This window comes from Microcaecilia unicolor, chromosome 1 (genome assembly GCF_901765095.1).
Source record: "Microcaecilia unicolor chromosome 1, aMicUni1.1, whole genome shotgun sequence".
Lineage (NCBI taxonomy): Eukaryota > Metazoa > Chordata > Amphibia > Gymnophiona > Siphonopidae > Microcaecilia > Microcaecilia unicolor.
This window is the reverse complement of record NC_044031.1, coordinates 282,500,439-282,523,974: the sequence shown is the minus strand read 5'-3', so window position 1 is coordinate 282,523,974 and position 23,536 is coordinate 282,500,439. Positions and strand designations below refer to the sequence as shown.

The window sequence follows — 23,536 nt, the reverse complement described above, 5'->3', positions numbered from 1 at the left end:
CATGAATATTCATTGTGGATATTCTAAAAATCTGACTGGCTGAGGTGCCTCCAGGATCAGTTTTGGGAACGCCTGGTCCAATTCTTTGAAACAACGCCATCCTGTTTAACCGAGTATGTTCGATCACAGAATAGAGCTTCTAAAATAACCATCTTAATGATTCTAGTAAACATCATAATCTACCAAGTGGTGTAAAATGATTTAAAAAGTATGGGAAAGGTATAAGGGTTCAGTATGCAGGTCAGATACTTAAAAAAAAAACAACCTTCCAACATCAGCTTTTGGGATGAATTATAACAGTCACAAGAGTACCATTGTTCTGTTGTATCATCCAGTTCTCTGCTTGGGTTGGTATGCGACAATAACTCCATGCACTGGGTGCCTGGTCGCACATCCGTGTATCCTCCAAGTCTACAAAATGTTTACTGCCTGACTCATAGGAGTAACTCTGTAAAGGTTTTCCCCACCTGTAAAGCCTGTTTTACAGCAGCATCAAGATGGCTCATGTATAGGCTTTCCTATGGATGTAGTTTGGGCAAAGCAGGGGCAGTCTGTCAGAGCTGTGAAGTATATGCTTAAAGTATGCATAGATATTTACTCCAACTTCAGAGCAGGTATAAATGTGTGCATCAGCTTTTGCATACTACAGGGACTGGGTCTGAGAGCCTATTTCTAAAGGTAGATAGGCACCTATGTTGCCTTTATAAAGTAGTTGCCTTCTTGAACGCCTCACATAGACACATACCCCCAAATTCTATAAATGGCATCCAAACATAGGCACACAGTTATAGGATTGGGCCAGCTGAAAGCATAACATAAATAACTAATTGGCACTAAATTGGTTATAACTATCAATAATTTGAGTTAACACTCACTAATTTGTGCTAATTTGCATCACATGTATAACAGACTTACACCCCATTCTACAAAATGCACACCTAAATTCTCTCATGCAAATGCAAAGAGGGCATTAATGTGGGTGGGGCATGAGCCTGTCAGGGGTATTCCAACTATTCCTGTGCACATTTTAGAGAATAGTTGCATATGCGCGCCCAACTGCCACATTTAGGTACCATTATTTATGCCAGCCACAGACACGGCGTAAGTGGTTGCACCTAAAGTCTGGTGTGTAACTGCCAACTTACACTACTATTCTATAACAGATTTGGCGCACATTAAAGAATACTAGCTTAATGCCCAGTTTTTTTTGGCACCTAACTTTTAGCAACCTATATTGAATTTATCCCTTTTTGTATTTCAGTCTTCAACCAAATTGGAACTCCAGAAAATATTTTTAAAAATGTCCATGATATTTCTGAAAGCATAAGCCAGGTATGTCTCTGCATCTCCACTGCTGTTATGGGACATTTAGGTAAACAATATCCTATGCCATCCTAGCAAAGGACAAAGTACGTTAGACAAATTAAACTTTTGCAATTAATAGTCCAGAGAGTCTCATTCTTCTGAAGAAGAGGCCTACCTTGTAGACATCGTGGTGATCCAGGATGCGATCAAAGTCCTTGTATATATCATTCAGCATGTCTACCACTTCCATGGGTGTACTGTATTTACAGATAGTTGTGAAGCCCACAATATCACTGAAGTAGATGGTGACCTCCTCAAACAGTTCTGACTCCACCCATCCAGTCTCCTTCAGGGATTTTACCACTGGCCTGTGAAGAACAAATATACTGCTTTCAAAACCCATTTCTTCATCCAGGCGTTCGATGAGTCCTAGGCAGTGAAGGGTGCAGTGGGTCTCAAGGTCACTGCGTGTATTCTCAGTTTTTAGTGGTTTGTTGTTCATGTGTGTTGTCTCGTCCTTTCGACTATACCCTGGTAGTTTTGTGAGCTTCTTTGATTTGCCTGGCACAAAAGGCAGTGTAATAAGTACTAATGAACATAAAGATGCATAAATGCAGCCCTCCCTCAAATCTGAACCTGCACGTTTCTTATTGTGCTCATTCTAATTCATCGTTAAAAATTCAGGTAACTATCTATTGGCCTATGTGCGCCAATCTGATAACTATAGTCAATTGCACAGAGTAATGTCCTCCAGTTCTCTATCCACATACCCTTGAAGGCGACTAATAAATTTAGCACAACCTTCCCTCTATGCTGCCAAGGAAAACCAGGGGCCTTGATTATACTGAACCAGCTTTGCCACAAAACATCATGATATGTTCCACTCTATCTGTGCTACAACTGAAGAAATGAGCCCAGATCAAACAGAGCTTTTGCAAAGCCAGAATATTTTTTTCTGACTCAAAGAAGATATTCCCTTTGAAAGCTCATTATAAAGTGTATTAAGTAAGTCCAATAAAAAAGGCTCATGACAGTCTGCTGCTAAAGATGGATGAGATCCCTACCCACCCACCAAGAAACTCAAAAGAGAAGACCCCCTCAAAACTCTGATCAGGGAGAAGGGTGAGCAGTCCCCACTCTCAGAACATTAGTGAAGCACTTGTCTCAAGAAAACATAGAAACAAGAAAAATGTAGACAGATAAAGACCATATGACATATCTAGTCTGTGCATCCATGCCATCTACTCTTCCTATCATTCCCTTAGAGATTCTAAGTACTTGGCCCAAGCTCTCTTGAATTCAGATACTCTTTTTGTTTCCACCAGTTCCACCCAGAAGCTGTTCCACAAACTAATCACCCTTTCCGTGAAGGAGAAATTAGGTCTTACCTGATCATTTTCTTTCCATTACTCCTTCCCACTACTCCAGAACCTGTGGGATAGTTGTGATCATCAACCAGCAGATAGAGAACTGAAAACTGAGCTGAGCCATATCTTTCTTGGCACCCAGTCCAGCTCCTCAGTATTTACAAGACAAGCTTTAAGGAGAAACTCAGAATAAATACAACAACTTTAAACAACTCATTAATCTAACACTAACCAGATGAACAAACATCTGTGGGCCTCTCTCATCTCTGCACAATTTGTAGAGAACAAGAGATATGCAGGAAGGAGAAATTAGGTCTTAAATGATTATTTTCTTTCAATGCAAGGTGACAGCTGTTATTTGACCCATTACTTCGCACCGACTAAACATCTTAGAAGCCTCAGGCAAGCCTTTGGAATAATGGGAAGAACTAATGGAAAGAAAATAATCAGGTAAAACCTAATTTCTCCTTCCATTACAAAGCTTCCCACTATTACAGAACCTATGGGATATATAAAAGCAATACCTAGAGTGGGTGGGATCCTGGCACTGCCACTCTGAGGACCAAAGCCCCCAAACTGGCTTCCAAGCACACCACAATGCCCACCCTGTAGTGCTTGGCAAAGATATGCAGCGTAGACAATGTTGCAGCTTTGCAAATATCTACCAGAGACAGTAAGGTAGTCTACACCCAGGATGTCACTGTACGTCGTCTCGTACAATGAACCTGCATAGTCTGAGGAGCCTGCTTCCCAGCAAGCAAATAAGCTGATGCAATATTCTGCTTCAGCCATCTAGCAATTGTGTGCTTGGAAGCCATGAAGCTAGCCAAGCCTCTGTTTACCAAAAGCACGGTCTGTCTGATTTGCGAAACTCATTTGCTACTTACAGATATCTAATGATAACTCTATGCACATTGAGAAATTTCAAGGAAGAATACTGAGCCTCTTTGTCCTCTCTGCAAAAGGACCAAAGCTCCCCAGATTGGTTGAGATGAAATGCTGACACTACTTTCGGAAAATAGGAAGGAACCATGCACAGGCCGACATAGCTACGGGTGGGCTTGGGTTCAGGCTCATCCAGTTTCAGTGATGGCCAATCGGTGCCTGTCTGCACAGTCGCATTCAGTCACATGCAGTTGTGCAAGGCAGCCTCCAGGATGGTTTAGAAAACAAGCCACACAGCAACTCTCCTGTCTCCTTTACTGGGAGTCTGTCAGGAGTTGGGCATCGGGGCGGGAACCTGCTTCGGCGCATGACAAGGTCACACAGCGTACCTCTACAATCAAGAGAACAGCAACCACCAGCGCCGTTCGCCCTCCACTGGGGAGAGACGGTAGCATGTGCTTCACTGAGAATTCTGATATCTGAGATCTCGCCAGCCCTGTCTTAGGGAATGAGTGCAAGTCAGGGTACGAGGAAGTGAGTGAAGAAGGGGATGAGGTGACTAGGAGCCACAGGTTTTGCTTTTGCTTCTGTGAACTGCATCCACCCACGTACAGTGAACCACTCACTCACAACACTGAGGAAGAGACGGCAAGGAGCGAGTGCAGCCCCGCACTCCCCTCCCCAAACAAAAAAAGACAGCTAGACACTCGCTGAAGAAAAGAAAAGAGGCAGCAGAAGTGACATCCAAGAACTTGGGACACTATTTCCAAATAGTTCGCTAATTTTTTTTTTCTTGCATTGCTGAAGTGAAGCCATAGGTAAAGTTGAAAGCTGTCTGTTGACTTTAACTGGACTTTTGTTGGCAGCTGGAGCAGAGATATTCTCAAATATGAAGTTGCTGCCACTTTTGTTTTGGGCTTTTGTCAGGGCACAGGGGGCTGTGCCTGGGATGGAAACTTTTTTTTTTTTTAACGGAGTGGGAGAAGCTCAGTGGGGGTGAGGGCTGGGAGTTGTCTAACCCAATTTGTTAAAAAAACAAACAAACACAGTTTTATATTTAATGCTGGTGTGCTTTTGGGTGGGCTGTGGGGAAGAGGGTAGGGAAGGGCAGGGCTGATGCTACACTATGGGATAGGGCAGGGCTGATGCTACCTACAGGGAGGGGTGGAAGGTAGGAAAGGATAGGGCTGATGCTGGGCTTCATGGATGGGGAGTAGGAAAGGGAACAGTAGAGCTGATGTCGGGCTATAGGGAGGGATGGGGGGAGTAGGGAAGGGTAAGGCTGATTTTGGGCTACAAGAATAGATTGGGGGAATAGGAAAGGGAAGGGTCCATAGTGCCCACCCATATTAGCTGTGGGCCCACCCAAAATGTCAGGTCTGGCTACACCACTTGCGCAGGGAGACCCCTGCCTCCAAAATGCAAAGAAAGGGATCCCGACAAGAGAGAACTCAAATCTCTGAAACCCTACTTGCCAACACACAGCCACCAAGATTGCTGTCTTTAGCATAAAATCTTTCAAGGAGGCCTTCCGGGGTGGCTCAAAAGGAGGCTTCTGAAGAACCCGAAGGACTAAATTAAGGTTCCACTCTGAACACGGCGTACAGAGGCTGCAAGCAACCCATCCCCTGAAACAGGCCAAAGCTGTAGCCTCAACTTTTAGAGACTCCAATGACAATCCTTTCTGAAGACCTGCTTGGAGAAATGCTAGAATGTGCATGATCTGAGCAAAGAAGGGAGATATAATCTGTGCTCAGGACACCAGCCCTTGAACGTCCTCCATACCCTTGCATATGCCATGGATGTAAAGTGTTTCCATGCCTGAATCAAGGTAGCAATGACTGAATCAGAATAATCTTTTCATCTCAACTGAGCCCTTTCAATGGCCAAGCTGTAAGACACGCTGGCATCCGTTGTCACCATCATCCACTGTGTTATTGGAAAGGGAACTCCAACAGTCAAATTCCTGGGCAACAACATCCACCACTGCATACTCCGTCTGGCAACCAGCGTCCATAGAAGATGAAGGTTGTACTTCTGTGACAACGGAGACCAGCAGCTGAAAAGACATTCCTGTAACAGCCGCATATGAGTCCTTACCCATGGCACCACTTCCATCAATGCTATCATTGACCCCAAAACCTGGATGTAGTCCCAGACCCTGGGCTTGCCTTGACTGAAAAGAAGATGAATCTGTTGAACCAGCTTCAACCTCCTGCACTCCCTGAGGAAGATCCTCCCGTGCTGTGTTGAATAGAATGCCCAGATTCTCTAGCATCTGCGATGGAGTTAGTCTACTCTTCTCAAAAGACATGACTTTGATTCTGCATCTGCTGCCCAGTGCCACAACCAGAGTTGCCAACTTGACAGCCAAGACATACTGCAGGCCATAACCCGTAACATGTCACAAATAGCATCCACCAAGTAGGCCAACCCCACTTCCAGCTGGGCGTTAAGGCAGCTGTCTTGTGTTGCCGACTGCTGATGCCACTTCAGGAATGCTCTTGGCACCAACGAGCTGTACACTGTCACTTGAAGGCCAAAGAGGCCAATTCAAAGGCTTGTTTCAGCGAGCCTTCTAGCTTCCTATCTTGTAGGTCTTTTAGGGCAATGCCTCTTCCACCAGCAAGGTGGTCTTCTTAGTCACCACCGTAACCATGGAATCCACTCTGGAAAGCTGCAATTTATTTTTCTCCTCTGGAACTAACAGATAGAAGTGAGCCATGGCTCTTCCCACTTGCAGCCCCACATCCAGTGAGACCCATTCTGTTGTAATCAGGATCTGAATGTCTGGGTGCATCAGGAAGGCCTTAGAAGGACCTCCAAGCCCCCAAATGACTGCCAAAGCAGAAGACTCCTCAATGGAAAGCACTGCCAGTGCCTCAAAAATAAAAGTCCCGAGCTCCTCTTTATGAAACAACCTCAGTACTTTCGGATCATCCCCCTCCTTAGGAGGGAGCTCCCCCTCTATGGGCTCCTTCAGTGATGGCTCTTCTGAATAGACCAAGGTCAAATCAGATAAGGAGGGAGAAGCAGAGATAGCCTCACCTGCCTACTCCTAGAGATCTAAAGGAGATCTCTTAGGAGCCAGAGGGGCAAAGGGATGAGAAACTGAAGCACCTTGCAGCAATTCTGACTGTCCCTACTTCAGTAAATAGGCTTGGTTTAAGAGCAAGATAAATTCCAGAGAAAACAAAGAACCCAATGCATGAATGCTCTGTTGGGCCCTGAGAGTGTGATAAGACAGAGGCTGCTCCTCACTGCCAGCCAGCCCCAACAAAATGGCACCCATTCCCGCACTCTACTGCATCAAACTGTGCACCAGCCCTGCCAGAGAGCCCAAAGACCTCGGCATATTCAGATGCTGCGCAACATCCAAAGTGTTTCCAACTGTTTCCTCCACGTCCCGCAGGACTCCTTGCTTACATGAACTGCAATGCCCTGATGTCAGCCAGTGGGTCACACAGCAAAACACCCCTTAACTGCTTCTGCGGTAGTTGCAACATAACATGTCCCAAGTGGCGAGTCAGGATCCCTCCTCTGTACCAAGTACAACTTGCAGCCCTCCAAATAGTTCTGAGTCAAACTTATCAATGCCAGCTGCTCCCCCTAAGCTCCCAGTAACCACAAGTCCTTACCACAGATGAGAACAGCTCAGGACTGATACTCTGTGCCACGCTCTCCAGCAAACCTCTTTCTTTCTTTCTTTCTTTTTTTAAGGTTGTTGTGATGGAAAAGGAGAGCTCCTCAGGAAACAGGGGAGAGGTGAAGGAAGGGAAGAAGTAAATTCACGAGACATCAGAGACAGTGATCTGAAGACCTCCAGATATGACTGCAGACTCAAACCTGCGATGCTCAACTGGGGACCAGTTGACCAACTGGACCAGAAGCAAAGTACTCAGAACCAGAGGCTGAAAAGTGTGATCGTCCAGTTGCTGGAGATAGAAAATACTGAGGAGCTAGACTGAATGCCAAGAAAGATATGTCTCAGTTCAGTTTTCAGTTCTCTATCAGTTCACTATCTCCACCTGCTGGGTGATGGACACAACTATCCCACAGGTTCTGGAATAGTGGGAAACTACCTAATGGAAGAAGTATTTCCTCAGGTTACTTCTGAATCTATCCCCTTTCACCTTCATCCTATGCCCCCTCATTCCAGAGTGTCCTTTCAATTGAAAGAGACTTGCCTCCTGTGAATTTATGCTGCATAGGTATTTAAGCATCTCTATCATATCTCCCCTCTCCTGCCTTTCTTCGAAAGTATACATATTGAGATCTCTAAGTCTGTCCCCATATGCTTTATGACTCTCTACTAACTATTTTAGTAGCTGCCCTCTAGACCGATTCTATCCTGTTTATATATTTTTGAAGGTGTGGTCTCCAGAATTGTACACAATATTCTAAATGAGGTCAATTTATATTCCCAGGCAATACAGTAGAAAAAAAATTAAAAATTTGCCAGCGTTGAATATAATCAATAAAAATAAGTTCAATTATGTTGCCTAGAACTCTGATATTTAAAAATACTGAACCCAACTCTGCATTGTCAGTGTTCAATGCAAATATATTCTGCATCCACAGAGGTCTTCCTGACACAACGGTGGATATAGAGTAGAATTCACCATACACAAAAAGTCTGATTCTGGTTTAATTTCACTAACAACAACACAATCTCTCTCCAGTAGCAAGAATATAAGGAATTTATATAAAACCTTACAAAAGTCATTTGGGACCTGTATAAAATAAATCTACCATTCCATAACAGCACCAGCAAAGACATTCCTAGGAAAAGGAAACATTGTAAATAGTGTGGTGAGCCCAGAGCAACAATATACTTATTTGGAAACTTGAACAAGCTGTATCAATACAGGTCCCAACAGACAATCCATGGTAACAGAATATCTGGCCTTGGCCATACATGCAGAACACAAATAGACCTTCTCGAAATACAGGATAAGTGACCACAAACTAAGCAGAGAAATATTTGCATAAAACCTAACTTGAAACTTCAAGAATCCAGACTCTGCATGCAGCACACCAGACAGACAGGGATGAGATTTGATATACTGCCTTTCTATAGTTACAATCAAAATGGTTTACACATTATATACTGGTACTTATTTTGTACTACTACTACTACTACTACTTGACATTTCTAAAGCGCTACTAGGATTACGCAGCGCTGTACAATTTAACATAGAAGGACAGTCCCTGCTCAAAGGAGCTTACAATCTAAAGGACAAATGTACAGTCAGTCAAATAGGGGCAGTCTAGATTTCCTGAAAGGTATAAAGGTTAGGTGCCGAAAGCAACATTGAAGAGGTGGGCTTTGAGCAAGGATTTGAAGATGGGTAGGAAGGGGGCTTGGCGTAAGGGCTCAGGTAGTTTATTCCAAGCATAGGGTGAGGCGAGGCAGAATGAGCGGAGCCTGGAGTTGGCGGTGGTGGAAAAGGGTACTGAGAGGAGGGATTTGTCCTGTGAGCAGAGGTTACGGGCAGGAACGTAAGGGGAAATGAGGGTAGAGAGGTAATGAGGGGTTGCAGACTGAGTGCATTTGTAGGTAAGAAGGAGAAGCTTGAACTGTATGCGGTATCTGATTGTACCTAGGGACATGGAGGGTTAAGTGACTTGCAGAGTCACAATGAGCTGCAGTGGGAATCAAACTTGGTCCCCCAGGTTCTCAGGCTAATGCAGTAACCCAGTGGTTCCCAAACGTTTTTTGTTCACGGAACCCTTAGTGTCTCAGCAACCTTTCATGGCACCCCCCCCCCCCCCCCCGGCCACACAGGTCTGCACCCCCCACCCCGCCACACATCATGTCCAATATTTCTCTTTCACTACCCCATGCACCATCTCCCCCCCCCCCCCAACCCATACCCACCCACCCCCCCCCCCCCCCCCCCCCCCCCGTAATCCATTATAATCCATTTTTTTACCTTGTTCCTGGGGAGAGGATGAAAAAGAGCCCGGAGCTGAGCACAGGAGGGAGGCAACATAATGCCCCACAGCCCCGGCCTCCCTCCCTGAAAGCTGAGTAGTGAGCAGCCAGGGTCCCGGGGTGGGAACAGGCTACAAACTTCCAAGCTGCTCAGATTTTTCCAGTTTATTTTTTGCCACTCAAATATTGTCCCTCCTTCTCATCCTACAGTCCTCAAGCTCCTTCTCTTTAATGCTTCTATCTGGCACCCCACCTATGTCCAACATTTCCCCTCTCTTCCCTTACTCTCCATCCATGCTAGGCCTCTCTCCTGTCTTTCCTTCCCTCTTGTCCAGCATCTCACCTGATCTACCCTTCCATATTCCCCTTCTCCAGCATCTCCCCTTATCTACCATTCCACGTTCCCCCCTCTAGCATTTCCTTTGATCTTCCCTTCCACCTTCCTCCATGTCCAGTATGTTCTCCCATCTCCCTTTCACCATATCCAGCATGTCCCCTCAATCTTCCCCTTCCATCTTCTTGCCTTTCCACTATCTCCCCTAGATCTCCCTCACACCTTCCTCCATGCCCAGCATGTCCCGCCAATGTCCCCTTCCATTATCCTCCATGAACAGTGTCTCCTACAATCTCCCCTTTTCTGTGTCATCTATTGTAGAAACTGAAAATGTCAGCATGGGGCCTCGGAGCTCCAGAGCATGCTGAGCCTCTTTCAGTCCCACCCCCTCTGACTTGACTTCTGAAGTCAGAGAGAGGCAGGACTAGCAGACACTGAACACACACATGGATCCTAGAGCCCAGGCTGCTATTTTCTTTGTGCCCTTGCTGTCCTGTTCAGGTGAAGGGGGAAGGAGGGAGGGAAAGAGGTGTTTGCTGTATGGGTTCCAGTCAGTCAAGGGGGTGGTGGAGAACATTCTCTTCAACTGCAGCCTCTGTCCTGTCGGGGGAGGGGGGGAAGATGCTTTTCTCTGCAGCACACTAAGAATGTCTTCAAGAGAAACTAAGGGTAAATTCCAAGGAAGAGTTTTCTTCTCATTGATAAGGACATACATGTCACCTGCCTAGTTCCTCAGTTCTCTGAAGTAGAGCTTTTGATCAAGTGTCTTCTCTGTTGCTGACTTACGGAGGGAGCAGCATGAAGTTCAGCCTGTCTGCTCGATCTCTTTCAGCTTTGTACAGCTTTGTCCGCTCTTCCACCAGATGCTCTAGATTGCGCGAATACAACTGCAAGCGGCGGATTAAGGTGTCCATATAGCTTTCATTCGTCTGGCTGTAGAAATTGCTGCAGAAAAAGAAGGGTTTGGTGCTGGATATTTAAGGCATTGTGGATACGATATTCAGTCACCCCAACATGCAATAGAGAGGGTCAAAGTACACAGCATAAGCAGTCCAAAAAGAAGCACAAAGGGCTCTCAAGAATGAAACTCTTTTATTACACATTTCGCAATGATATTTGGCCACTAAGGCATGTTGGTTAAACCCTGCTGAGCTGGCTGGCCACCAACATTCAGCGGCACTTACCCAGGTAGTGTAGCTGAATATCTCCCCTACCAGCTATTATTACTTTCACAGGTTCAACAACCAGCAGGGAAACAGAAATGAGATCAGCAGTGTCTTTCTCTCTCTTTAGCACCCCTATGTGCCCAGACTGACTAATAGGCCAGAGATGGTTCCTCTCGTTATGTAGGTAGGTGTGTTTGGTCATAAGCACATAAAAAGAAAAGGAGGGTATTTTCCTAAAAATTAAAAAATCTGGAGGACATATCTGAAAAAGTCCAAAAGTAGGACAAGTTTATTAGACACTTGATATCAAGAGAACTAGGAAAGAGTTGAGGGAAGTAGAAATACAATAATCAATGGGAAAGAGAGGGATAAAGCAAGGAAGGAGAGGAAGAAAGTGCACTCTGAAGGATGGCACCAGGAAGTATCTTTCACGTACCTTTGAAGGCAAAAAAGTCACATCTTAAATATCTAGAACTTTGGAAAGATGTGGATTCCATCTATCAAATGCATCTTTAAATTAAAAAGTCTTACGGTTACGGGTGGCTTTAAATTTGTTTAGAGACATTTCCAGATGACTAGAGGAAGGCAATGTATTTCATAAGGTAGGGCCAGTTATGGAGAAAATGTAGCAATGGGTGAAGTGTAAAGTAATTTGTCTAGAAGTTGGCCTCTCAAGAATGAAACTCTTTTATTGATGACCCGTTACCCCAGCCAGCACATAAAGTTACGCACCAGCACTGCTAGCCATATAATTAGTGCCACTGAATTTGTCTGACCAACAATGCAATCATCCTGGTGATTACCAGTTTAATGTCAGACTTGCTATTTCACAGCCCTTATTTTAAACAAATACTATTTAGGAGGTAATATTCAGACCTTGTGGTAAGTGGCTTGTAATGCCAGGGCATACACTTCACCTGGCACTGAACATCTGGATATGTGTGCTGACCCAGAAGTTAATCAGGAAGCAGCCGAAATTCAGACCAGTGCCTGGTTAACTCTGCAAATAAAGTTAGGACAGCCTCTTTGCTCTCCTAACTTTATGTGCCTTCTTAGTCAGTTAGTGGACTCAATATCACCGCTAACTGGATAAATCATGGCTCTGCCCAAAATCCGCCCCTGTACTGCCCCTAGTTGGTTAAGGAATGGCTGGTAGTGGAGATATTCAGCAGCACTACCTGGTTAAGTGTCGAATATTGGTGGCCAGCCAGCTCAGCAGGGTTTAACCAACATGCCTTAGTGGCCAAATATCATTGCTAAATGTGTAAGTACTGGTGTTATCTTTACCTCTCCCCAATGCCAGAACTTTCTATGGATAACATTTGGTCATTTGGCAAGCTAAATGACCCAATGTTATCCCTAGAAGGGCTGAAAATAGATGGAAAAATGAGTTATGTGTTTTCTACCTGCCGTCAAATACATAACTCACTTTGACTATCAGGCCTGATATGAATCTATTCACTCAGCAGATGACACACCAAGCTTTGCAAGATGCATCCTGGAAACTGTTTCCACCCAACACATGTGTAAGTGGACGGCCTTGTACAAGATGTTTAGTGGGCCATGCTTTTATAACAGCAAGTTGCAAAGCCTGCAGTGCCCCATTCTTACTTGAATATCTTTGCCAATGTGCTCTCAATTTTCTTGAAGTCTGGCCTTTTCTCAGGATCTTCTTCCCAACAATTCTTCACTAGCACATATACCTGGGAACAAGCAACATAAAAAGCCTCAGTCAGGGCTGGATTTAGGATTCTAGTGCCCAGAGGTAAGAGGTAGAGGATTTTAGAATGTCACAGTAGTGCCCCCTTGATGTGCATCTCTCTAAAGCAGAGGTTCTCAACCCAGTCCTTGGGACACAGTCAATCAGGTTTTCAGGATACTCATAATGAATAAACATGAGATAGATTCGCATACAATGAGGCAGTGCATGCAACTTTATCTCTTTCATATTCATTCTGGAGAGCCTGAAAACCTGACTGGCTAGCAGTCCCCCAAGGACTAGGTTGAGAACCCCTGCTCTAAAGCAAAGGGGAGCAGGCCCCTCTTCAGCCTGTGTATTTGGCACCCTATGCAATTGCCAATGCCTAACTATGGGCCAGCCCCTAGTACCAAAAATCAATGTGGATTAGAGTCACAGCAGATGACTCATGTGTCTCTTTTGCATACATTCGATTTATCAAAATTTTCACTCATTACAGTCACACAGTTTTCTGTCTTCATGACGCATGAACACCTTTCAAATTATCTTTACATATTAAAATGTCATCAAATAGTCCTTTGTTTCCAAGCCTTTATTCTAAGTCAACACTTCTCAATACAATACTGATTGATAACATATATTTTGACAAATAAAATAAAAATGGTTGTTACCTTTGTTAAATAAATATTTAATAGTAGCAAATGTGTAAATGGCTTTTAGTTAATGAACCACATCAAACAGTGAGTGATTTACAGTACAGCTGTAGACAATAATCTACTTTACAAAAACTTCTGGATTTGAGTTTGACTGATTCTGAACCCAAGTGTACTTGCCAGAAGAGTGGATATCCCTCAACAACTTTGGCTGGCTTCTGAGACACGTGTAAAAGTATTTGCATGACATATGCTTAAAGTTGTGCTGCACAAACAAAATTACTTTGACAGGTTCAACAACCAGCAGGGAAACAAAAATGAGATCAGCAATGCCTTTCTCTCTCTTTTGTGTCCAGACTGACTAATAGGCCAAAGACGATTCCTCTCTTTATGTAGGTAGGTGTGTTTGGTCATAAGCACATAAAAAGAAAAAGAGGATATTTTCCTAAAAATTAAAAAAGCTGGAGGAAGTCCAAAAGCAGGACATGTTTCAAGTTTATTAGACACTTGATATCAAGAGTACTAAGAAAGGGATGAGGAAGTAGAAATATAATAATCAATAGAAAAGAGAGGGATAAAGCAAGGAAGGAGGGGAAGAGAATGCACTCTGCAGGCTGGCATCGGGAAATATCTTTCACGTACTTTTGAAAGCAAAAAAGTCACATCTTACATATCTAGAATATTGGAAAGATGTGGATTCCATCTATCAAATGCATCTTTAAATTAAAAAGTCTTACGGTTATGAGTGGCTTTAAATTTGTTTAGAGATGTTTCCAGATGAATAGAGGAAGGCAATGTATTCCATAAAGTAGGGCCAGGTAAGCCTATGGGTATCAGTAACCAGTGGGCTGATTTAAGGAGAGGGGTAAAATGGTTGTTTTTTGGCTCAATTGGCTCAATTTGATCAACGTGTTTTGGACTAATTGTAGACATTGTAAATCCTTGCATCTAAAGCCTAATTGTGGATCAGTATATTAAGAGCAGATAGTTCGAGTAACGGCTTAATGGATCGAATCGTGTGCACAGAGCTGGGCAGACTTCTGTGATCTTTGTCCCACAAACACCAAAGAAAGACCATGACCAAGTATATAATATCACGTCCATTGTTGATTTAAATCTTGAACTGATAATGAATGTGACTGTTAGACAGACTAGATAGACCATTCAGGTCTTTATTTGCCGTCACTTACTATGTTACTATGTTGCAGGGGCGTAGCCAGACTTCAGTGGGAGGGGGGTCCAGAGCCCAAGGTGAGGAGACACATTTTAGGCCACCCCCGGCGCTGCCAACTCCCCCCCCCCCCCCGCGCCGCCGCCAACTTTGATGACCCCTGCCGACAACCCTCTCGACCCCCTCCCGCCGCCAACCCTCCCTCGCCGTCGCCATGGACTACCTTTGCTGGCGGGGACCCCAATCCCTGCCAGCCGAGGAGGTCCTTTTCTTCCTCCGAAGGCTTCGTTCTGTTTCTGACGTCCTGCACATCCTGATCTGCAAGGCTTCGTTATGTTTCTGTGAGTCTGACGTCCTGTACGTACAACATGCAGGATGTCAGAAACAGAACGAAGCCTTCGGAGGAAGAAGAGGACCTCCTTGGCTGGTGGGGATTGGGGTCCCCCGTCAGCAAAGGTAGCCCACGGCGGGGGAGGGTTGGCGGCGGGAGCAGGGTCGAGAGGGTTGTGGACAGAGGGGTCCAGGGTCAAATCTATGGGGGCCCAGGCCCCCCAGGCCCCACGTAGCTACACCACTGCTATGCTGCACAACTGAGGAAACTGAGGAAATCTAAGAATGAAAGTTTAGTATCAAGAATTATACCTAATCCCCCCAATATTGAAAAACATTTAAAAGGCCAGGAATGGCACCTGGCCAGTTAAATGGCACTTAACCAGGTATCCAGCGATATTCTTCAGGGGACAACCGGCTATACCCTACTAAATATTCCCAGTTAGCAGCTAAAAGATAACCAGCTATATCGCACAATATAGCTGGCTATCCCCAAATATTCACCACATAGTCGGGTATTATAAGTAGCCACATTGGGCTGTTGTCTCTTTAGTCGGTTTAAACTTTTAACTTAACTGGCTATCTCTGAATATCAACTTGGCCGGTTAAGTTTAAACCAGTCAAAAATAAACCGAATATTCAATGCCAGTCACTGGAAACAGGCTGGCATTGAATATCCAGGCTGACTGCCGACTGCAGGAGTTAGCCGGGCTCCTTCCCGCAGTCTGAATATCGGCCCCAATAGCTTTAGGGAAGATATTTGGAGAACAAATGTGTGGGATAAAAGAACTGGAGTTGCTAGCGCTTGGAACTCTTCATCTGAAAAAAAATAAGGGCTTTAGATTTATTGGGATTAAGTATTAGTCTATTATCATGAAGCCAAGTAGTAATCTGAGTCAATGTTTCGTTGATACAACAGATGTCATCAGTGTTAGTTGGGTCAGGAAGGCACTGGAGCTGGATATCATCCACGTAGACAAAAGCTGTCAGATCAACTGATTGAGCCGGGGTCAGTAGAAAAGCTAGAAAGATATTGAAAAGGATGGGTGCCAAAATGGATCCCTGAGGTACACCACAGGGTGCGGTGTAGGGTTTAGACAGAGAATCTTGAAAATGGACTTTATATCTCCTGTCAGTTAGATAAGAAAAAGAACCAATCAGAGACAGGACCTATAATACCAACTTGTGAGGCCTGTCAATCAAGAGAGAATGGTCTACAATATCAAATGCAGCTGTCAAATCTAAAAAGAGTAGAAGTACCAATTTACCATGGTTCAAATGGTAATGATTGTATGCTGTTATTTTGATCAGAGATTTTTCAGTGCAATGATATTGCCTAAATCCAGGACATATGGAATAATCGAACGGCGCTGGCGAAATAGATTGCCGGCGATCTATTTTGGTGGCGCCGCAAACAGCTGGCTGGAAACGTATTATCGAATAAGATGGCCAGCCCTCTTTTCTTTCGATAATACGGTTTGGACCGGCCAAATGCCAGAGTTTGCCGGGTTTGAGATGGCCGCTTTTGTTTTTCAGCGATAATGGAAGCGGCCATCTCAACCCCGGCTAAATCCAAGTCATTTGGTCTTGGGAGGAGCCAGCATTTGTAGTGCACTGGTCCCCCTGACATGCCAGGACACCAACCAGGCACCCTAGGGGGCACATCTAAAAATTTAAAAATATATACAAATAGCTCCCAGGTGCACAGCTCCCTTACCTTGGGTGCTGAGCCCCCCAAATCCCCCCCAAACCCACTCCCCCCAACTCTACACCATTACCATAGCCCTTATGGGTGAAGGGGGGCACCTACATGTGGGTTGAGTGGGTTTTGGGGGGTTTGGAGGGCTCAACACTTAGCACCACAAGTGTAAAAGGTGGGGGGGGGGGGGGGGGCCTGTGTCTGCCTGCCTGAAGTCCACTGCAACCAACAAAAATTGTTCCAGGGACCTGCATACTGTTGTCAGGGAGCTGGGTATAACATTTGAAGCTGGCATACAGGCTGGCAAAAAAGGTTTTTATTTTTATTTTTTTAGTGTGGGAGGGGGTTGGTGACCACTGGGGGAGTAGAGGAGGTCATCCCCCATTCCCTCCGGTGGTCATCTGGTGAGTTGGGGCACCTTTTTGAGGCTTGGTCGTGAAAATAAAAGGACCAAGTAAAACCGGCGAAATACTCATTAACGCCGCTTTTGTTTTTTCCATTATGCGCTGAAGGTGGCCATCTGTTAGCCACGCCTACGTCCGCCCATGTCTCGCCTTCGCTACGCCGCCAACACGCCCCCTTGAACTTTCGCTGGCTCGGCGACGGGAAAGCAACGATGGTGTAAAAAAAGCGGCTTTCGATTATACCGATTTGGCCGCTTTTGAGAGATCGCCGGCCATCTCCCGATTTATGTCGGAAGATGGCCGGCGATCACTTTCGAAAATGAGCTGGATGGTAACCCTAGCCAATCCAGCTCCATGTTAACATAAAATTTTGATTTAGTCCTGCATATTTTGAAAAAATCATAGGTACATGATCCATGGGTATTCTTCCTCAGTTGTCATGTGTGCATGTTTGCATTCAGTTTGTACTGTACTGACAACCTGTAACTAAATATGAGAGATGCTTCCTGAACTGGTCCTGTAACCTTTACACTCATAAGTTAAATATTGCATGTGACCCCTTCTCTTCGGTTTCCTTGAACCTGCTTTGCTCATACCACAGACAGTTGTAACCCCAGACCCTATTGGTAAGTTCCAGAGCCCCTAGTACTTTGGGTAGTCTCTCTGCCTCCCTCCCCCAGCATAGAAAATTTCCCTCTTGGCTTCAGCATAACAAGCCAAGTCTCACAAACCTCTTCTCTCCTCTTTCTACCTGGCAAATCCATCACCTTTTTTACTGGTTTAATAGTCTTCAACTGCAGCATTCACTTCCATTCATTTCCCACAGAGGTCATTCAACCAATTAGCAGCTCACCTTGTCAGGAGCTACTGAACTGGAACAATTAATGCAGAGAGGCTAAGCCACACTCTGGTTTCAGTGATCTTCATGCAGTTAAGTCTTTCGTTTTTGCTTCTGTATTAAAGTGTTGGAAACTAAGGGGATAATATTCAGCCCACATTGGTAAGCGGCTTGAAAGTTGCTCCCAGTCAAGGGCTGAACTAATCACAGATATTCATGCCAAGACATTCACAGCTCCCAACACTGAATATCTGGGTATGTGAACTGACCTAGAAGTTTACCAGATACTGGCTGATATTCAGACTAGTGTCCTGTTAAAATCGGCACATAAAGTATGGACAGCCAGATCAAATAACCATACATGAATAGAGGGTGCATGCACGTAAGTTTAAGGGCCCTGTTTACTAAGCCACGCCAGGGGCGTAGCTACGTGGGGCCAGGGGGGCATGGGTCCCCTTAGATTTGGCACTGCCCTCCCGCCAACCCCTTCGACCCGCCGCTCCCGCCGCCAACCCTCCCCCGCCGTCGGGTACCTTTGCTAGCAGGGGTCCCCAACCCCCGCCAGCTGAAGTCCTCTTCTATGGCGCAGCCGCGTTGCTGATCTGCAAGGGCAGGCTTCTGGCAGGATGTCAGACTCACAGAAACAGAAGCCTGCCCTTGCAGATCAGCAGCGCAGCTGCGCCGGAGAAGAGGACTTCGGCTGGCGGGGGTTGGGGACCCCTGCTACCAAAGATACCCGATGGCGGGGGAGGGTTGGCGGCGACGGGAAGAGGGGGTCGAAAGGGTTGGCGCTGGGGGGGTCAAAGGTGGTGGTGGTGGCGGGGAGGTCAAAAATGGTGGGGGGGGGGGTTAAAAATGGTTGGGGGGGTCGGCGACACCGGGGGGGGGCTAAAATGTGCCCCCTCACCTCGGGCTCTGGACCCCTCTCCCGCCGAAATCTGCCTACGCCCCTGAGCCACGCTAGTAATACTAAGCATTAGTGTGTGCTGTGTAGATGCCCATAATATTCGTATAGGTGTCTACATGGTTAGCGCGTGCTAATTTTTAGCATGCACAAAAAACGTTAGCGCACCTTAGTAAATAGGGCCCTAAGTGTATATACCACGGCAATTTTCTCTCTCTTAAATTGCTCCCTTCTTCCTGTATTTAATTAGGACGATGTAACATCTTTCCTTCTCAAAAAAGCCTCTTTCTTATGAGTTTCCAAACACAGCCATATTTGCCTTAACCTCCAGGCGCAAGGACAGCTAGAGAGATCCGTAAAGCACGAGGAAGTGATATTCCTTGTCTTACCTCCAGCTCACTTTCTTGTGCTGCGTCAAGGTGCAGATCTGGACGGAAAGGGCATACACTGGCCTTCTGAACTAGGTGCAGTTTTTCTAACAAAGAGAGGAATAACATTTTACAATTCATAATTTCTCTTTAATTGGGATAGAAATTGATATCTAAAATGTTGGTGTATAGGCGGGAGGCCACTCTAAATTCGTAGTTGCTTATCAAATAGGAATGATAGCAAGATGGGTATCATATGCACTTTATTTCCACCATCTTCTGGTCACCATAAGCAACAAATTTAAGCAGGTTTGGGGCAAGAACAGGGAACAGTGGAAAAGACGACTGGAGGTTGTATAGGATTTGTGGTAATCCAACAGGTAGAACCAGCTATGCAGACTGACTGATGTAGAAGATATATTATCTACTATACAGCACTGTATCATGCTGTCCCTGTGCAGGGATGACATGAACAGTTAAAACATGCACTGTTGTCCTGTTCATTTCAGTGAGACTTTATGACATGTTGTTCATTCTAGCTAAATGTACCCCAAAATAATCATTAATATTCTGTCTTTAGAAGCTAAGCTGTAACATTAACTGGCTGCAGTGATAGAACTACAGTAATTAGCAGCAAGGTCTGACAAACTGCAAGTGCAGAAATAATTAGCTGATCAGAAGTGTGTATGCAGTCAGCAGCAGGTGCCTAATAAGTACATACATAAGTACATAAATATTGCCATACTGGGACAGACCAAAGGTCCATCAAGCCCAGCATCCTGTTTCCAACAGTGGCCAATCCAGGTCACAAATACCTGGCAAGATCCCAAAAAAGTACAAAACATTTTGTACTGCTTATCCCAAAAATAGTGGATTTTCACCAAGTTCAATTTAATAATGGTCTATGGATTTTTCCTTTAGGAAGCCAGCCAAACCTTTTTTTAAACTCTGCTAAGCTAACCGCCTTTACCACGTTCTCTGGCAATGAATTCCAGAGTTTAATTACACGTTGAGTGAAGAAAAATGTTCTCCAAATCATTTTAAATTTACTACTTTGTAATTTCATCACATGCCCCCTAATCCTAGTATTTTTGGAAAGTGTAAACAGATGCATCACGTCTACTCGTTCAACTCTACTCATTATTTTATAGACCTGTATCAAATCTCCCCTCAGCTACCTTTTCTCCAAGCTGAAGAGCCCTAGCCGCTTTAGTCTTTCCTCATAGGGAAGTCATCCCATTCCCTTTATCATTTTCATCGCCGTTCTCTGCACCTTTTCTAATTCCACTATATCTTTTTTGAGATGCGGCGACCGCACTGGAACACAATATTCAAGTGATACAAAGGCATTATAACATCCTAATGTTTGTTCTCCATTCCTTTTCTAAAAACGCCTAACATTCTATTTGCTTTCTTAGCCACAGCAGCACACTGAGAAGGTTTCAACGTATCATCAACGATGATACCGAGATCCCTTTCTTGGTTGGTGACTCCTAACATGGAGCCTTGCATGGCGTAGCTATATTTTGGGTTCCTCTTTCCCACATGCATCACTTTGTACTTGCTCACATTAAATGTCATTTACCATTTAGATGCCCAGTCTCTTAAGGTGCTCTTGTAATTTTTCACAATCCTCCCGCGATTTAACGACTTTGAATAACTTTGTGTCATCAGCAAATTTAATTACCTCACTAGTTACTCCCATCTCTAGGTCATTAAAAAGCAGCGGTCCCAGCACAGATCCCTGGGGATCCCCACTAATTACCCTTCTCTGTTAAGAATACTGACCATTTAACCCTACTCTCTGTTTTCTATCTTTTAACCAGTTTTTAATCCACAATAGGACAGTACCTCCTATCCCATGACTCTCCAATTTAATCTGGAGTCTTTCATGAGTTTGCCTCTATGGTGATTTTGTTTTCAAATTCTTCTTCGATTTGCCTTATTATAGCTTTATGTCTAACCTTGTTATGCTCTTTTTCTATTTTCCTGATTTGAACTGATTTCCATATTTTGAAAAATGACTTTTTGGCTTTAATAGCTTCTTTCACCTCACCATTTAGCTTTGCTGGCAGTGTTTTGATCTTCTATCAGTCTTTTCTAAGGAAAGCAATACATTTGATCTAGGCTTATAACATGGTATTTTGAAACAGTATCCATGTCACACATTAACTTTTAACCACTGCAGCCCCCTTTTAGTTTCTTTTTAGCTTTATATGCAATGTCCTCCCTCCAGTGATTATATAAAATCTGATTGTGATATAATCACTATTGCCACGTGGCCCCACCATCACCACTTTCACTAGGACATGCATTGCAGTAAGAACTACAGTAGTTCCTCCTCTCATTGGTTCTAGGACCAGCCAATCCAAGAACAATATTGCCTCTAAGAATTACAGGAGACCACCACTCACATTGCAGCAATCTCGCAATTTCAATCACGTGGGCCAGGCAGGTCCCCTGGGAAACCTACAGAACCAGCTTGCCAATGCATTTCAAACTGCATTATTCCTACAACGCATCTGAGAGTAAGGATGTGGAAGGTGAACTTCCATGCGTCTTAGAGGGAATGTTGCCCATCATGGAATCATTTATGGCATCTAGAAACTTGGTAAGACATGTACCCAATCAAAATTGGAGCAACTGAGATCTCCAGTCATAATTGTGATGCTAATTTTGTTAGCTTCCCTAATTTCAGATAGCATTTCACTGTCTGTTTCTTCGTCCTGGCATAAAGGGAAGAGGGGAGACAGGCTGAGCATAAAAGGAAGGGAAATGGGGAGACAGGCTGCACATGAAGGGAAGGGAAGAGAGGAGACAGGCACCTGCTTTTCTTAAATGGGTCCTTCTACTGAAAGTCACCAACACAAGATGTTCATGCAGACCTGTATTTCAGAAAGGGATCAGCAGACCCTTTTGTAAGATACTTATGGAATTTTAGACATCCTGACTTGCATGTCTCAGTTCTGATTTGTGGGTCCATTCCAAAGTGCCCTTCCACATGTTTAACAAAAACATACTAAGTATGATTTTGAAAGATTTTGAAAAGTTGCCCTTCTGAAATTCACTAGAGAACTAAATAGCAGTTGTTAACCACTGTTTAGTGCTCACCTAGGATATCAGATGGACATATAACCATTGTGATACTAGAACAGGGGTGGGCAACCTCGATCCTTGAGAGCCGCAGCCCAGCTGGGTCTTCAGGATTTCCCTACTGAATATGCATTAAATATATTTCCATGCACTGCCTCCATTGCATGCAAATAGATCTCATGCATATTCACTGGGGAAATCCTGAAAACCTGACTGGGTTGTGGCCGTTGAGGACCGAGGTTGCCCACCCCTGTACTAGAATAATCTCTTTGCATTGAATTTTCCTCTAACATGTTGACTGCACTATGTGATATGTTTTTCAGGAAAGCCAGGAAGTAAGTTTCCTGCCAGATGAGCTATTTTCCTACAAAAATTGACAGAAGTCTAACCAAAGTCTGCTGCATCTGCTGCATTAAGTAATCTAAATATAAGTGCATTGTTTTATTTGAAGGGAAACGGTAATTCATCTCATGAACTAATAAGCTACCTTATGAAAGGACAATTTACAATGTCTTCTATTAACCAGCATATAAGAATAGTTCCTCCAGAAGTGTCTTAAAAAAAAAATTTCTCAAGCTCTTTTCCCCACTAGGTCATTGGCACCAAATACTTTATCCTCCCACCAAAAACTCTTAGTTTAACATTAGAAATATGGTTACTTTATTTGCTTTCAAGTTTCTTACACATGAGGTAATGAAAGATTAAAGTAAACAGAAGGAGAGGAGTGGTCAGAGAACATTTTCAGTGACACTATCCATATAGCGTAGCAGAAAATTAATGGAGAGGAGACTTATCCATGTGGAAGCTGCCACTTTATGGCTTAGTCCTTTTCAGTACTGACCTCATATATAAAATATAATTTAAAAATCAGCTCAAATAACATCACTCCTCAGCTATCACACTGTGTTCCATTATGGCACTCATTTTTGAAGCAGATAGACGCCTCGTAATGGCCAAAAACACAACCATCTGCCGAAAACATCCAAATTGTGATTTTTAAAAAGCAGAATTTGGTCGTTTTACACTGCAGTTCATCCAAACAGCAAGAGGCGTATTGGAGGTGTGTTCTGGGTGGGACTAGGGAGGGCCAGAGCCCAAAATTGGAACATCTTTTAGCAATAAAGGAACAGCAAGAAACATCCAGGGCAAAAAAGGACGTTTTTATCTAGTCTTGTTTCAGTCACATTCAGGGTACAAAAAGGTGCCCTGATTGAGCAGCTGGCCACTGGAGGAATGAAGGCATGACCCTTCCTTAATCTCCCAATGGTTACTGACCCCCCCTCCCACCCCCCTAAGAAGCAGGGCTTTTTTGGGGGGGTACTTGGGGGTACTGAGTACCGGCACCTTTTCCATTGTCTGCTAAAATTGACCCATGGTCCTCG

General features: G+C 44.4%; 1 protein-coding gene across 1 annotated transcript in view; it reads right to left on the bottom strand.

Moving 5' to 3' along the window:
• GUCY2C (guanylate cyclase 2C) overlaps positions 1 to 23,536 on the bottom strand; it is a 246,423-nt gene that overhangs the window by 36,172 nt on the left and 186,715 nt on the right. The window contains exons 20-23 of the mRNA XM_030211775.1: positions 19,083 to 19,168; positions 12,607 to 12,698; positions 10,616 to 10,774; positions 1,481 to 1,673 (exon numbers count right to left, since the gene is read on the bottom strand). Of these exons, the coding sequence (XP_030067635.1) occupies positions 1,481 to 1,673; positions 10,616 to 10,774; positions 12,607 to 12,698; positions 19,083 to 19,168 (530 nt within the window). The remainder of the gene's footprint in view (positions 1 to 1,480; positions 1,674 to 10,615; positions 10,775 to 12,606; positions 12,699 to 19,082; positions 19,169 to 23,536) is intronic.